The sequence below is a fragment of the Phragmites australis genome, chromosome 9 (genome assembly GCF_958298935.1).
Source record: "Phragmites australis chromosome 9, lpPhrAust1.1, whole genome shotgun sequence".
In the NCBI taxonomy this organism is placed as follows: Eukaryota; Viridiplantae; Streptophyta; class Magnoliopsida; order Poales; family Poaceae; genus Phragmites; species Phragmites australis.
The window spans coordinates 23,489,009-23,505,794 of record NC_084929.1 but is presented as its reverse complement, the minus strand read 5'-3'; the positions used below and the strand labels follow the sequence as shown (position 1 = coordinate 23,505,794).

Here is a 16,786-nt window from a genome sequence, read left to right as displayed (position 1 = left end):
TTATTATCATTATCTAATAAGTAATGATTATGGCATGCGTTAGTCTTAAGAGACAAGCTGAGGCCACATTATTGTTGTCATGTGATAATGGCATGTCACATATCATATCCGCTCTTCTTTAGGGAGCAGTGAGTGTCTATCTCTCTCTAGGGTCTCTAGCGTTCTGCGTCTTTGTTTGAGCCACATCCGAAGAGTAAGCTGTTCACCTGCTCCTCAAGGGTAGGGACGAGGATATCTTTACGCGCGCGCCGTCGCTAACGTGTGGGGTTGGACCCATGCGCATATCGCACGTTGTCGCTGATGCGTGAGGTCAGATCCACATGTCAGCGACGAAATCATTACGACGTTGATGTTAGAGAATCCGGATCTGCAGGGAGAGGAGACTAGCGAGTGAGCTCAAGCCTGGAGCCCCCCTCCCGAACCAGAGCTGTCAGAGCTGGAGCAAGATGTAGGAATCTCTCTCTCTCTCTCTCTTCAAGCTTAGATCCCTAGTTACAGAACTTGCTCAAATGGTGCGGCATTTGGATTAAGATACTGTTCTGGCACTGGCTCTGATTTTGTTCCCCTAACTTCCAGCAAGCTGCATTTAGGTTAAGAACTGTAAGCTCTGTTCTTGCAGTTGCCGTCGATTTGGACCAAATTTAGGTGCGTAAAATGAAGCGGGATTCACTTGTCCTCGTGATCTGCGGGGAGTTGTGTAGATTTGGCCATTTGGGCTGCACAGCTGCATTGTGGAGTTACTCCCCAAATCCTTATCCTTTTTCTATATTTTTTCCATGAATGATTAGATTTATAAAGGAGGCAAAACATTCCTCACTGAAAAACTAGATGAGTATTTGCCGCAAGGAACCATGGCAGGGTTCTCATCTCTTTATATACTCATATGTTGCCCGTACAAGGGGTTTAGATTACAACAAAATTAGAGATAGAGGGAGATAAACAAGTTGCATGACGTGATACAGTATCGCAACATATAACTAAAAACGTTCAGATACTCTTATCTGGTTTAACAGCCTCCCTCAATCACAGTTGGTGGAAGCTAAGTTGAGATTGCACACAACTTGATCCAGCGCAACCTTCAACAAGGGTTTGGTGAAAACATCTGCAACTTGATCAGCCGAAGATATAAACCTGACATCAAGTGCCTTGGACGCTACTCATTCCCTGACGAAGTGAAAATCCACCTCTATATGTTTTGTCCCCGCATGAAAAAATGGGATTCGCTGTCAAGTATGTAGCACCTAAATTATCACACCACAAAACAGGTGCTTTGACTGATAAACTTCAAGTTCCTTGAGCAAGGACTGAACCCAAATCAACTCTCTGGTGGCATTAGCTAGTCCCTTGTACTCCGCTTCAGTGCTTGATCTGGAAACTGTAGCTTGTTTCCTAGAGCTCCAGGCTACAAGATTGGTCCGAAGTAAACTGCGAAGCCATTGGTTGAACGCCTATCATCTGGGTTACGTGCCCAGTCCGCATTCGTGAAGGCACTCAACAAACTCGAACTTGACTTCTTGATGACCAGTCCCATATCTGCGGTGCCTTTGACATAACGCAAGATACACTTTATCGCCGACCAATGACCATCGGTAGGAGCCTGTAGAAACTGACAAACCTTGTTAACACAATAGGAAATATCAGGTCTTCTTAGAGTTAAGTACTGCAATGCTCCTACTATGCTTCTGTATGCAAAATTTTCTGCTTCAGAGAGGGCTGACCAACATCCTTTGACAACTTCTCGGTTGTGCACATAGGTGTTGAGGCTGGTTTTGACTTATGCATATTTGTCTTCAATAACAACTCTGATGTATATTTCTTTTGAGTAAGAGTCATACCAGATTTTGTATGAGTAGCTTCTATGCCCAAGAAATAACTGAGATTGACAAGGTTCTTGATTACAAAGGCTTGCTTAAGTTTCTGAATGAGAGCTTCAGTTGCTTGTTCTGACGCTCGCAATAATAATGTCATCAACATAAACTAGCATATATATGACCACACCAGATTTGTTGCAGGTGAACAGTGACGCATCTGTTCTTGATGGATGAAAGCCCAACTCCTGTAACTTCTCACTCAATATGAAGAACCAAGCTCTAGGAGCTTGTTTGAGCCCATATAACGCCTTCTCAAGCTTTCACACAAAATTTAGCTGTTTTGGATCTTCATATCCAGGTGGCTGACGCATGTATACTTCTTCTTGTAGCTTCCCATGTAGAAAAGCATTCTGCACATTATTTGCTTAAGGCTCCATCCACGAGAGACAAGACCAATCTCACTGTGGCTGGTTTGACAACCGGGCTAAACGTGTCACCATAATCAATTCTATAGTGTTGTTTGAACCCCTTTGCAACCAAGCGCACCTTGTAATGATCAATAGTGCCATCTGTCTTCTATTTGATCTTAAAAACCCATTTGCAATCTATGATATTTCTGCCACGCTGTGGTGGCACTAAGATCCATGTCTTGTTTCTGCCCAATGCCTCAAACTCACTGTCCATAGCCTCTCTCCACCTTGGATGATCAAGTGCTTGTTCAACAGATTCCGGTTCAGCTTGGCCTGCAGCAACAGCAGCTCCAAAACTAACGCACTGTGCCATCAGTATAAACCTTAGGCTTATGGATGCCATCTTGAGCTCTAGTGCGCCGAGCTGGTGCTGCTTGTTCAGGTGGTATGGATAGTTCCTCCCTCATTTGAGCACTCTCAGCTGATGTTTCTGCATTACTATCATCTGCACTATCAATGTTAGTTGCATCAAGAGACAAAGTATTGTGATTACCCAATGCTGAACTAGGTGCAGGTGGTTGAGTGGAAGTACGCAACAAGGACTGAATAGAGAGATTTGGCAAAGTGATAGCGTTTGGATTTGAGGCACTGTTTGGAGCAGGAATAGCATCAGATGCAAAGGGAAAGACCACTCATCAAACACGACACATATGCACGATGAAGGCTGAAGGTATTTGTACCCTTTGTGATGACTGCTATAACCAATGAACACACACCGTTGATAACGAAAAGATAATTTTTGAGTATTGTATGGTCCCAAGTTGGGCCAACATGCACAACCAAATGTGTGCATCATCGAATAATCTGGTGTGATGTTCAAGAGCTTAGCAATAGGTGTAGCATTTTCAATGGTGCAGCTTGGCAACCGGTTTATGAGAAAAGTAGCCGTCAAGAAGGCCTCATCCCAGAACTGAACTGGAAGATGGGCTTAAGACATAAGAGCAAGATCAGTTTCTACTATGTGTCTATGCTTTCTTTTTACTACACCGTTCTATTAATATGCAATGAGCAATACCAGTTCTAGTGAAATATTTGTGTAATCGGTGATACTCTCCTCCCCAGTCCGTTTGAATGGCACAGATCTTATGTCCTACCAAGCGTTCAACATGATTTTGAAACTGATAGAATGCAGCCTCAACATCATATTTATGTTTAAGGAGATATATCCATGTGTACTTGGAAAAGTCATCAAGAAAACTGACGTAATATTGATAGCCATTTATAGAAGAGATAGCCGACCCTGTACATCTGAATGTATAAGTTCAAGAGGAAATGGAGTAACACGACTAGACACACTATAAGGAAACTTGTGTATCTTTCCTTGTTGACAAGCATTGCACACAGAGTCTACATTATTGGACGCTGACTGAAGATTATTCGACTGAAGAGTAGCTTGAACGATTGGAGTGGCAGTGTGACCAAGACGCTGATGCCAGAGTTCTTGAGAAATTTTGGTGGAGATTAGAGATGCATGAGCGAGCGCTAGTTGTGCCGATGAGAGTGGACAAGCTTACTGTCCGTGAAGCAGAGTTTCCTTTGTGACTCGATCCTTTATGCAAAAATGATTTGGATGAAATTCAAAGTAAGCATTATTGTCGGATAAGAAAACTTATGAACAGACACTAAGTGCTTGCTAAGTTTCGGAAGACACTCTAGCATGGCCAATATGGGAAATCGGCAAACCTGTTCCGTTTGCAACTTGTACTTGGTCATTGCCGGTGTAGCGCTTACAAACAGTAAGCTTGTCCAAATCGCTGGTTATGTGATCCGTGGCACCCGAATCAGCATACCAGTTGTTGTCGACAACATAGGGCCCAGCTTGAGCAGCAACAGTGACCTTGTGATCTTCAGCCTGATAAGAGTGATCAAAGCGGTAGTAGCACCTCAATGCATCATGACCATATTTCCCACATGCCTGACACGTGGGCTTCCCTGAGTTGAAGTTGGCTTTGCTTCCTCCATGGTTCTAGCGTGGCACACCACTGCTATGGTTATTGTCACTGCCATTGCCACGACCACGCCCTCTGCCACGCCCACCACCGCGACCACCATTGTTTCGGGTCGCGTTGTTGGTAGAGGACATGATCTGGTTCTCGGTGTTGGACTGCTCCTTCCTCATCTCATAACTAATAAGGTGGTCGTACATATCCGTTAGAGATACGGGCTCTGCACGTGTCGTCATGGACATGATGAAGGAGTCATAATCTTCTCCAAGTCATGTGAGAATGCAGGAGAGGACTTCATCTTCCTACATTGGGCGACCAATCGAGGCCATGGTGAGTTTCTTCATCTTGTGAAAATACTCCGATGTTGTCATGCCCTTCTTCAGGTTGGGGAGTTGGAACCGGATCTGAATGACCCGTGACCGGGAGCGTGAGGCAAACTTGCTCTCCAACGCTGCCTAAACCTCAGAGGCCGTGGTCTTGGAAACCACTTGGCTAAGGATTTCCTCCGTTAAAGACGAAAGGATGGCGCTGAGGACCAACTGATAATGCCGGAACCACTTGGCGTACTCCGGATTTGGCACTTGTGCTGCCCCATCTTGAGTGCTGACAGCGACAAGCCAAGCGGGCTTCGTCACCGTGCCATCGGCATAACCGAGCAGCTGCTGGCTCTGCAGATAGGCAACAATCTACGCCCTTCGGAGCAGGAAGTTGTCTTGGTTAAGCTTGACGGTGGTGAATTGGCTAAAGGATGGTGTGGAAACTGGGATGGATGAAAACGAATTGGATGGAATGGCTGGAGCGGTGTTGTTCGTGGATGCAGATTCGGTAGTCATGGCAGTGAATCTTGCTATGGCCCTGATACCATAAAAAACTAGATGAGTATTTTTCGCAAGGAACCATCGCAGGGTTCTCATCTCTTTATATACTCATATGTTGCTTGTACAAGGGGTTTAGATTACAACAGAATTAGAGATAGAGGGAGATAAACGAGTTGCATGACACTGATACAGTGTCGCAACAGATAACTGAAAACGTTCAGATACTCTATCTCGTTTAACACTTAGGATGGCAAAAGTAATCGGTATTGCCCAAACATGAATAGGGTTTATTCGATGTTTATTTTGTTGTGGTATTTTTGGAACCCGTTTCTCTGTTCTTTTGTCTAGTTCCAAATGAGGGAATAAAAAACCTTGTTCAATTCACCGCGTTACAGAACCATGCCCATGCGTGCTATGCTTAAATTATGTTACGTGATATTTTCCTTTGCCAAATATAGTTGATACTTGGCAGTGCTCATTTAATGTGAAGTAAAACCTCGTGCTGTTAGTTGGCTGTATAGTTTTTCGGTCGTTCTTAGGAGAATGACTGGTGTTGAGAATTGCATTCCAAGGAGATCTCGTATAAACGAGAACAAACTAGCGTTTGTTGAGTTTCCCCTAATTTGTAGATATAATTTATGTCTTGGTATCTGAGTTCTGTACTTGTGTTTCCCCTTTCATAGTATCTGCTGGACCGAATGTTTGTTGAGTGCAAATTGCTTTATGTTTACAGTACTAATGTCTGCCTATGGCAATGGGGTCATCTACAACTGATGCTAGTGATGAACTGGAGAGCTACTTGTCATTGGGTTTGACAGTACCACAGTCAAAGGAAGAAGATGCTGCATTTCCAAAGGTTCTGTTTCTTCTTTCAGTGTATCTTGACAAGGCAGTTTAGAGGAATGAAGAGTTACTAGGTTCCAATAAGATAAAAGACTCATCCACTATCTTCCATGGTCAGAGGGTGCCAGAACTTGGTATAAAGCTCGACGCAGAATGCATTTTCAAGTATGCACAGTGCAGCCCATCTTGCGGGACTTATCTACATGGAGACATATCTACAGCAAACAAACATTTACATGATGTCATTTAGTGTTCATCGCTTGCTAATTACAAGTGTTGTGGTTGCTGCCAAATTCACAGATGACTCGTAAGTACTAAGAACCCACTGCAGCTGCTAATTCAGTTACACTATTCACATATCTAGTTTGCATTGAAGTATATTTTGATTTGATCCTTTGATTGCTATTAGGTCTTCTATACACCTTGTTTTGTTTGGTCAGTGAGATGTTGACAAGTCAGGACTCAGGATATATGTGAACTAGGTTATGTCTAGAATATGATACCTGGATCTTGTACTGCGTAGAACCATTTTACATTGCATTGAACAACCTTGTACTTCGGAAGGGTTGTTAGTCCTAGGTACTTTTTAGTAAAGTACCAGTTAACCTAGCGTTGCTACAGAAAATAACAGGATAGTTTCAGCTATATCATCCACTAAAATGTTATTATGGGGCATTACCTTGGATGTGGTGGGGTCTGAGAGTTAATTAGGGTTCCTCATTAGTGAGGGAAGGAGAAAGATAAAAGGCATAAAGATGGATGACTCTTAATCGGTTTTATGGCCGATGAACATCAAACCAGTTAATGAATCCCACTCTAGTCATAGGAAAATAACAACATTCTATTATAAAAACAGTTCCTTAAGAGTTAATAAGCACCACAGCAACTACAACTTTTATTAATGATGTTTTTGTTAATCCCAAAAGGAAGACAAACATATGTGTTAGAGATATATTGTGATTTATTTTGCCTGTGTAATATCTCCATGCTATAATGGGCTCTTTGCATATTGCTCACATGGACATGTATATATACTGGCCTATGACCTCTATGGAATACAAGTTATTATTCCTAACATGTTATTAGAGCTAGGATTTCTTTAGGGATGCAGCAACTCGTCCCAATCTTAGCCCACCCGCCCGTCGATTTCTCTCCCTACCGATTTCTCCTTCTTCCTTCTACACGGTCGTCTTGTCGTTGCTGGTTTCATCTCCGGCCGGATCCGCCTTCGTCCCAGTCATAATTGTCCATGTCGCGCCCCTATTTTGCCGGATCCAGCCCCCTCCCGCCGGATTCAGGCGACATCACGCCACGCAGCCCGCCTCCCCACTAAGCTGTACCCCTGCCCGTTGGATTCGTCCGTCTCTTCACCAGGCTCTGCCTCTAGTGCGTTGCGCCAAGCACCGCCGCTGTCTTCCTTGGATCCAATCGGAATCTGGCCGCTGGCTGCACGGAGTCACCTCAATTGGGATCTGTTTGGTTAGAGTTGGGACTTGACCCATCTCTCGAGCCGTGACTCTAGAGTAAAAAAAAAAAAAATAGCATATGCCGTTTTTCTTTGCGCTCTTGTCACTACTCTTTTGGGCTCTTGCTATCGCTCGTCGCTACTCCTTTGTGCTTTTGCCATCACCACTTCTTCAGGATGTAGTCAGACACCGTTGTAGGAATCGGTGACGTCCTAAGCGGGGTGAATTAGGACACTTAGAAACCTAACCAAATTGTCTCTAAAATATTTATAAGATAAACCTATCTCAATTTCTATCTAAATGTGCTCTAGATTTATCTAGTGTGTCTACTCTACCATTCAAAAGAGATTGAAACCTATCTAGGAAGGTAAATTGCAAGAATTTAAATACAAAAGCGTAAATAAGGCAAAGAGAGCAAACTCGGCACAAGGGATTTTTATCCTATGGTATCGATGGTATGAATACTACCCCTAGTTCACGTTGGAGCTCCATCAAAAATATACTCTTGGTTGGCACCCAACCATAACTCTTAAGCCACCAAGGCAAGTGAAAGTGCATCTAGACCCCCTAAGTGGATTTTGGCTTATTGATGACAAAACGATTAAGGAACTAATATATTTATCTAAGTTATGAACAGGTTTAAGTATTTGTTGAGAAGATATATGACGTTTGACGCCCGTCGAAACGAAAGGAGAAGCAACTAAGAGTACTCAATAGGATTTAAATTCTTTTATTTTTGAAATTGAGTCTAGGATAGTCGCTCTATTAAGAGAGTTGCATTTAATTGCTTGGTTAGTGTCTCAATGCTCAAAATATACTTTAGAACCAACAAGTTGAGAGACACACTCACCCACGGACACCGAGTTAGTTCTGCAAAAGTTCACTGAGTCCGGATACTCTGGTGTTCACCGGATACTTCGGTACTCAATGTTTAGTTCGGAGTCTCCGAGGTAGACTCCGGCAGAGAGTCTCGGTTCCGATTTATTATTGGAAAAAGACTGGAGTCTCCGAGGGAAACTTCGCCAGAGAGTCTCGGTTAAGTCTTTATTTTAATTGAAAAAGACCGGAGTCTCCGGTGTTCACCGGATACTCCGGTAGGAGGATAAGTTTTAACCGGAGTTTCCGAGAGAGATTCCGGCAGGGGTGTCTCGGTTAGCATTTAATCTTTTTGATAAAAAGACCAGAGTCTCCGGTGTTGATCGGATACTCCGGTACCTGGAGAGGCTGGAGGGTCCGGCTAGTCTCCGGACTTAGTCTTTTTGAAAGCCCTGTCAGGACCGGAGACTCCGGTAACTTAACAGAATTGTAACGGCTAGTTCTGAAACATTCTGTGACCGTTCTGACGCTGTTTTTGGATTTGGGGCCGGATACTCCGGTGTTCACCGGATACTCCAGTCAGGTCTGACAGAACAGTAACGGCTAGTTTTTTAGAGAGGGCTATAAATACTCCCACACCCCATGGCATTTAAAGCTTGCTGTTGCTTGTGAACTCTAGACTCATTGAGCACTTTAAGAGCATTCAAAGACCCTCCAACCACCTCTAGTGCAAAGTTTGCAAAATTTAGTGAGTTTGTGTTTGGAGAGGGTTTAAGCCACTTGAGCATTGAGTTCTTCCTCGAGCATTCGTTGTGATCATTACTCTTGAAGCTTCGTGCTTCTAGATGGCAAGGCGTCGCCCGTAGAGCACCCAAACTTTGTGGAGTGCCACGGGAAGTTTGTAATCATCTTCGAATTGAGTAAGGAAATTCTAGCTTGATCTTTGTGGTCGCTAGAAGAGGATAGGGTTGGAAAAGACCTGGCTCTTTGTGAGCTCCTCAACGGAGACGTAGGCACTTCTTTGTGAGGTGGCCGAACTCCGGGATAACCTCTCGTGTTCTTATTTGTGCAATTTGCTTAATCGTGTGAATTTGTGATTCTTCATACAAATTGCCCTAGTGATCATCTAGCTAGTGGTAATTGATATTTTAGCTCTGTGATATCCAGTAGACCTAGCTTCAACTATAGATTCTAGCTACTTACTTTAATTCGTAGTTGTTCTAGATTTCCTGTATAGACCGGAGACTCCGGACCAGACCGGAGTATCCGACCTTCACCGGAGTATCCGGCCGATTTAATCCACTGTTTCAGTTTTAATTTTCAGAAAAGCCTATTCACCCCCCTCTAGGCACTTTCAGCAAGGCCTCAAGCCAGATGAGCCGTTAAGCCACCAAGACAAGGCCTCACCACTAGCCTCTCTCCCGGTCGCTTGCCACCGTGATCACTTTGGAGCTTGAGCCACCAAGTCAAAGGTCTTCGCATTCCCATACACGTCTTATCGCTGCTCCACACCAAGTCGAAGGGTCAACAAGCTTGAACAACTCCGGCTCAAATTGCCGACGAGTCACTAAGACTCCAAGACGTCGGCATACTGCTTGGTACAAACTAAGATCACTCCTTGATCCCTTCTTTAAGCTACAACATCTAGCTACAACTCACTCTAGGCCTATAAGCACTAAGTACTCTCTAATCTTGTGCTTAATTGCCTTAGATGATCATTTTAAGCATTTTGTTGACTTGAATGTCTTTTCAAGTGTGTATGAGCTTCCTCTAAACTTCAGCAGTATGCCACACATTAAAGACTGAGTGGAGTGGTATTTATAGCCTCAAACTCGCGCACTAGGCGTTAATTCAAAGGCTCAGAAAAGCTGTTAACACCATATGATCTGATGAAAACAGTAGTACTAACACCGGATCATCCGGTGAGTACATCTTCAGAAACTAACCATTGGACTTCTATTCAAAGCCTCTGTGAATACCGGACACTCCGGTGTATCTCCATCACCGGACTATCCGTTGAGTACATTTGAGCCATCCTAGCCTATGTAGCCTTTCTGTGTAAATTGCTCTGGTGTAAGCCTCTGATGTACACAACATCTATTACCGGATCATTCAGTGATGTATTCTTCGATCTTCAACTCTTGGAAATGTTTCTGCAGGAAATACTCCGGTGTGAGGTATCCGGTGTGTACAACAAAGGCACCAGACCTTCCGGTGAGTTGATCTTCGTTCTTCCGTGCTTGGATTATTCTCTGCAAAAATTAGTCCGGCGTGATCCTCCGATGATCAACAGACAATCCAGTGAAGCCATCTGCATTCTCCTCTTTATCAACAATGCTCCGTTGCTTCTGCCTATTTGACACCGATCCATTTGGTGAGGTATAACTACCTCTGGATATAAAGCTCTAGTGCATACAATTCTTTCAGCACCGGACCATCTGATGAATATATTGATCCTGGAACTTCTCCAATTCAACCAAACTTTGTCCTAGCTACGGTGACTTCTTTATATATTGTATTCATGAGATCTACTAAAACATACACTTGATAGACATGTTAGTCTCATTAATTATATTGTCACTAATCATTAAAATCACAATCATAGCCTAATAGGGTCATTTTCGCTACAACCATTTCAGTTCCTCAGTGCTTGGTGATTTTTTATGGTATCAACTACTGGGATTTCTTGCAGCATGCACATTCGCATGCGTGGGCTTTGTCTTTAGGGTGTTTTCTCTGGCCGGCGACATTCTTTGTCCACCTTCCCTAGTTCTTCCAATGGAGCCTATGCATCCTTCCACCGACAAAGAGATATATTGTGATTTATTGTACCTGTGTAATATCCTCATGCTATAAGGGTCTCTTTGCATATTGCTCATATGTATATATATACATACTAGCATATGACTTCTATAGAATACAAAAGGCTATTCCTAACAATATGTACATGTTTTCCAATAACCTTTTGTAATATATTTTTTTGCAGGTTTTTGAACAATGCATACTACGAAAGATTGGAGGCATTAGCACAAGAGAGATGAAGACTTGAACTAGATTTTTTATTCAGTCTGGACTTCAGGCTCAAAGTGAATTTAGATCGTTCCATAGCTACTGCTTGCAGTTGGAAAAGGAAACGCTAGCTCTTGTTCTAGAGAGACCGATTCATGTCCAAGCCTCCAACAGGACTAGACACTTGGGTTGTAACAGCAGTGTTGATGAGACTTGCAAGTACGAGCTAGTGCTGAAAGATTCAGCACTCAGGCTCTCCAAGGATGTAGCTGAAGTATCTGATTCAGGGCCGGCAGTTTTGAAAAGGGTGGGGGTCTAAGTACTGATATTCTTTTAGTTGACATTTGAGCGCTCAGATTACTTCAAATTGTTCTGAGGCAATTTGTTAGTTGGGTTGTTATTTACTTTTTTACAACACTGTAATTCTTGTGAACTACACTGTTTCTAGCTTTGGCCAATGTGTTTGAAAATGACATTTATGGAGTCTGGGCATTTGTGCGTTCAGGTTACTTCAAATTATTCTGAGTCTATTGGTCAGTACGGTTGTTATTTACTTTTCTACAACACTAATTCTAGTGAACTACGCTATCGAATTTTTTCCCCAATGAGTTTCAAAATGACAATTCTTGAGTCTGGGCACATTCAGTTCACTGATGCAATCCAATCTTGTAGTTTAATTGGAAATCGTCAGGCCTGATTGCTAACCTGCGATCTCAGGGTATGCCATCCCATGAATGATGTCCTCACATGAATTAAATTGGTAATATTTCGTGAGACAAATTGGTAATATTTCGTGAGACGAACAGACAAAAATCAAAAATTCGAGCAAGCACGAATCCGAGTAACGAATGCATACAACCAATGATTTCAATGAACAATGTTAACACGGTTTTCTTATCAACTAATAACTAAGCAGAATCCTCAGAAAGAAGATGAAAAGAAGAACAGAAGTTTCAATCCTAGCACGGTTTCCTTATGAACACGCTCACTCCCAGGCATGAGCATTATCACCATTATCAGCAGTCCAGCTCTGTAGCAGTGTTTGAACATCCAAACATCCACTGTATCTTATACTCTCATTTCCAGAGTTCAAGTTAGATGAAACCAGACTGTCTCCTCTTGGTGTTGAGCACCCGCAGCGCATTGCCTGTTCTCCCCACTACCGTCTTCTCGCGCAGAGCCGGGTTGAAGATCCCAGCACCAGAGAGGACACCAGCTTTCGATCGAACAGGTGAGCCAAGAGTCACTCGTTTCTGGATACTGAAGCATAGCTTGCTTGGGTTTCCAGACCCTGATGCCACTCCCAGCTTCTGCTTCTGCTGTGGTGTTGCCATATTGTTCCTTGACTTCCACATGGCCAGCATCGGAGGGCTCGTGAACTTGCTACTGCTGCCGAACTCGATCCTCCTGAGCTTTCCTCCTCTGCCATCTGGGGTTGCGTCAACTAGTGCTAGCGGTGTTCCTGGAACTGAACCAAACGCAGCAACTGATCTTCTTGGCATGTGCACATGAGACAGTCGAGACACTGCTCTCTTTTCATTAAGCACAGACAGCTGCTCGCTCAGAGATGGCAGTATCGCCATCGAGGATCGCCTTTTGGGTTGGATAGGGATTTGTCGGATCACTGGTGTCAGGGATACACGCCGTGCTTTACCGACAGCCTTATCTTTATCGGCCCCAGGATGTGCTTTGCTCGCCATCACAGGAACGTTCTCTTTATTCTGAATTGTGGGTGCTTTACTGAACCTCGATCTAGAAGGACCTGAAGGTGGCAAGTAGTTGCTATTCCTTCCCTGAGGAGGTTGCCTCAGCCTCATAGGAACAAGCGGCGGCCTCGATGATCTAGCAGAATCCCTAGCAGCGTTCTTCTCAATACCTAATTCATGTTCCAGTTCTCTAATCTGTACAAAAAAATGTCATGAGCACAGATTAGAATACACGCAGGACCAGTCTTCCAGGAATTAAAAAGAACTGACTCTCCTACTTACCCGCTGTTGAGAAGCTTTGCATGCTTGTTCAGCATCCCTAACCTGTTGCACACAATATTTTTTGTATTAACATTTAGTTCTATAACTAAAGGTATCCAATAGAATCCAAGTCAATACAATGAAACTCGGGGCAATACCTTTTCATTTAGTGACCTGAAGACATTCTCACGAGAAGCATATTTGAGCTGCATCAACTGCAAGCTTTGACTCAATCGTGCATTTTCCTTTTCCTCATGCCGAAGTTTCTCAGTCTGCAATTAACTCTTCAGTTAATATAGCTGCTTATATCGTGTCATAACTTTTCAGTGATGAAATAACTAAATTACCATCTGCTTGAGCTTCAAACTTTCAGCTGGATCCACTTGCTTACGAGCAGGGCCATGTTCTACAGCCCGAACTCTACTAGCAAAATTAAGTGAACAGAGAGTTTCTCCTGAATCTGTAGAGCTTGGGCTTATCTGCACGAACATAATAGTCTTGCAATCTCCACCTGTAAAAGTTGAACGAATAAACTTGTATCTTCGTTTTTGTGTTTGGACATTCTAGTACATGAATGAAAATCAATATAAGGAATGAAAATCCATCATTTAGCTATAAACCAGTTCAGTTGCCACATAAGTAATATCAGGAAACAAACTTACCCAATGAGCTTTGGAGCAGATGAGTCAACTTGGAGTTCCTATTTGATAGCACAAAAGAAATGGAGGTAGTGAGACCAAATCTATGCTTCTTTAAATAGCTTAGCAAGGGCAGATGCTTCAGTACGTGAATAGGACTGACCTGTATGGGATATGGGAATTTTTTGAGGCAAGGGCAGATATAACATCACCCAAGGCAGAGAGTGATTTGTTGATGAACTGTGACTCCTTCAGCCTATCTCCATCCACTCCAGTTTTAGCTACTCTCTCACTTCCAGCAAGGTCAACCAACCACATGTGGCTTCTGCTCCTCTGGCCGGTCACCAAATGCTCGCTCCTAACAGTGACCCTAACCAAGCTGCAAATAGAACACAAGTTTAGGTACCATTATCTCAGTGCTGTAGTAATGTCATTACTATGCCAAGTAGACAAAATTGAATCTAGTTGCTAACGATCGATCATGAAAAAATGAAAAACGGGAGCATATCCTAGATTATGATCTATATGAATTAGAATGAGTACTATATATGTGGTGAAACACTGCGGCACTCACCTGTGGGAACGGCTACTCAGTTCATTGGCATTGGTTGATCCAACAGACCTATTTCTAGCGCCAAATTGCAGTTTCTCCCACACGCCATCTATGGTGTAAATTGGAGCCTCAACCAAACCAGGCACCTCTTGGGTTCCGTCAGCACTTTGCTTGATGTCCAACCTTGGGATGCAACAAGATGTTATGCTTTAGCAACAAATCTACTATCAACTCAGCATAAATGAGAAAGGAAATGCACCTTTTCAATGATTGCTCATTGCTCTCATCAAGCAGATCTCGGATCTTTTCGTTGTAGACTTCCAAGATGCTCACTGAAAATGTGTACTCAACAGACGCATTTCTCTCCTCTGACATCCTGAACAATTCTTCCAAAGCCCTGTAATTTACACCCCGATTTTCTGGAACCCCTTCCATAGTGAACGTTTTCCCAGTTCCTGTTTGTCCATACGCAAAGATGCATACGTTGAAGCCATCCATTACAGACCTCACAACAGGCACCGTCTCTGAAAACACAGCCTCTGAAGAGAAACAATGGAATACAAACAGTCAAATGCATTGTCCTTAAACACGTATTTATGCAGCTTGCCAAAAGCACTTGATTGACATGATTGCATGCTAAACAACTACCACTAGCTACAGTTTCAGTAATCAGTAATCATTCACATATATACCTTGATCATCCTCTGGGCCAAAAACATGATCAAATTTGAAGGCCTTCCTTTCTTTCTCGGAGGGGACAAACTGCAGCTCAGTCTCCTGTAACTGGTCAATCTCAACCACGGACAAGCACCCACGGCTGACCTCGTCGGCGCTCAGAGGCCGGCACCGACAGAACACCCTAATGTTCCCCCTCAGCTCAATAAGCTCGTTGTACAGCCGCCGCCGCTCTGCGCACTCGTCCATGTACTTCTTCTTCAGGCCACCGTATCTAGGCGCACACTCCTCAGCACAATTGGCCGACTGCTTCTTGTACCGCTCCATGAGGCTGTTATACTTTTCCCCTACACACAAACAAAGACCAAACACCATAATTGTAGGAGCACAAAAGCTTCAAATCCTTAAGCGAGGCATGTGTATGCTTGTTTGTGTACCGAGGAAGCGGAGGGCAGCAGGGCGGTCAGGAGTGGCAATCTCCTTCAGCTGCGGCGACAGGATAAGGCAGTACTCTCCTTGATCACCGAACTCCTGTAAGAAAAGACACATTGAAATCAGAAGCAAAGAACCTCGAAACCTTTGCCCCTGAACCAAATTCAACTATACTTAGCTATCAAGAAGGGGAAAGTTGACATTTTACCACTTGGTTTCATGCCTGTAATGATTTTCTAATTCGATTTCCCCGAGTGGTCAAATTTCAGTTTCGCATCAAGAATAGGCATGAGCAGAAATCTTGAGAATTCTAGGTCACCACAAATAAGCATCCAAAGATCCTCCTCACCTCCATGAAGCTTCGGAGAGCCTCCCCTACTCCTGCCCCCACCTCATTATCCTGCTCCCCCTCGCTGCTCGCAGCCGCTTCCTCACCTAGCAATTTCCCCACCGTAAGACGGACGCCAACAAACCCTACTAGGCAGCTGCTACTCGCTACTCGCTACAAGACCAAGAAACCAAACCTTGAGGCACCTGAGGTGGCGGCGGTGCGGCCGACGCGGGCGACGGCGGCGGCGCGGGGTTCGGGTCTCCCCTCGCCGCGCATCGACCTGGGGTCGCGGGATCCGCGGATTCCACGGCGCCGCGCTCGCCCTCGCCTGACAAGCAAACACCAGGCCGTGAGACACCCGCACCCACCAAGAAACCTTACTGCTCGCCACACAATCAAGAAAGCGTACCTTGCGGCTGCCGCGGTGGCGAGGGCGGCGTCGAGGAGGTCCCCGCTGCGGCCGGATCCGCCTCCATAGCCTCGATCTGAGGATCGGGGGAGGCGGGGATTCGCTCGCTGGGTCCCAGCTTGGGGAATCGCCGGCTTGGGAGACGAGCGAGCGGAAGAGAATGGGGTTCGGAAATGAGACGGGGGAGGAGCGGAGGATTCGATTTTTGAATTGGACCCGTGGGGGTGGATGCGCTGCGGGGTCTGCCTCTCGGGTAGACGACCGTTGGAGAGGAGAGGCCGCGCCTATTTATTTTTGCCCCCTTTTTTCCCGTTTGCGTGCGGCCAATGATGTCACGTTGCGGTGAACGGATTGACGATCTGCGACCTGGATTTTTTTGAGTGGGGTGGCCTGATTTGGTTGCTGTTATTTCGAAGGACTAAGAACTAGGTTGGTAATTGATATTTATAGAGCACGGAGAATAAAATACTCTTAGCTTATGAGAAGACGTGAGAATCGAGACTTAACCTCGGCCGGGCAGCTCCTAACTATATAGCTCACCCAACTGAGCTAACGTTCAATTCTCTGTAACTGACATTTGAATTAGACTATGTTATATCCTA

At 44.3% G+C, this 16,786-nt stretch overlaps 1 protein-coding gene and 1 pseudogene across 1 annotated transcript; one reads left to right on the top strand and one right to left on the bottom strand.

Moving 5' to 3' along the window:
• Positions 1-372: 372 nt before the first annotated feature.
• On the top strand, positions 373-11,774 carry LOC133928838 (cyclin-P3-1-like; annotated as a pseudogene).
• A 220-nt stretch (positions 11,775-11,994) lies between these two features.
• LOC133928837 (kinesin-like protein KIN-14J) lies at positions 11,995-16,510 on the bottom strand. The gene is made up of 13 exons (XM_062375334.1): positions 16,185-16,510; positions 15,969-16,103; positions 15,794-15,879; positions 15,450-15,543; positions 15,030-15,359; positions 14,597-14,876; positions 14,359-14,520; positions 13,948-14,163; positions 13,809-13,846; positions 13,494-13,657; positions 13,305-13,418; positions 13,168-13,209; positions 11,995-13,080 (listed from the first exon to the last, which is right to left on the bottom strand). The coding sequence occupies exons 1-13, from the start codon at positions 16,249-16,251 to the stop codon at positions 12,274-12,276; spliced, it is 2,535 nt and encodes an 844-aa protein (XP_062231318.1). The 5' UTR covers positions 16,252-16,510; the 3' UTR covers positions 11,995-12,273.
• Between the last annotated feature and the right edge of the window lie 276 nt (positions 16,511-16,786).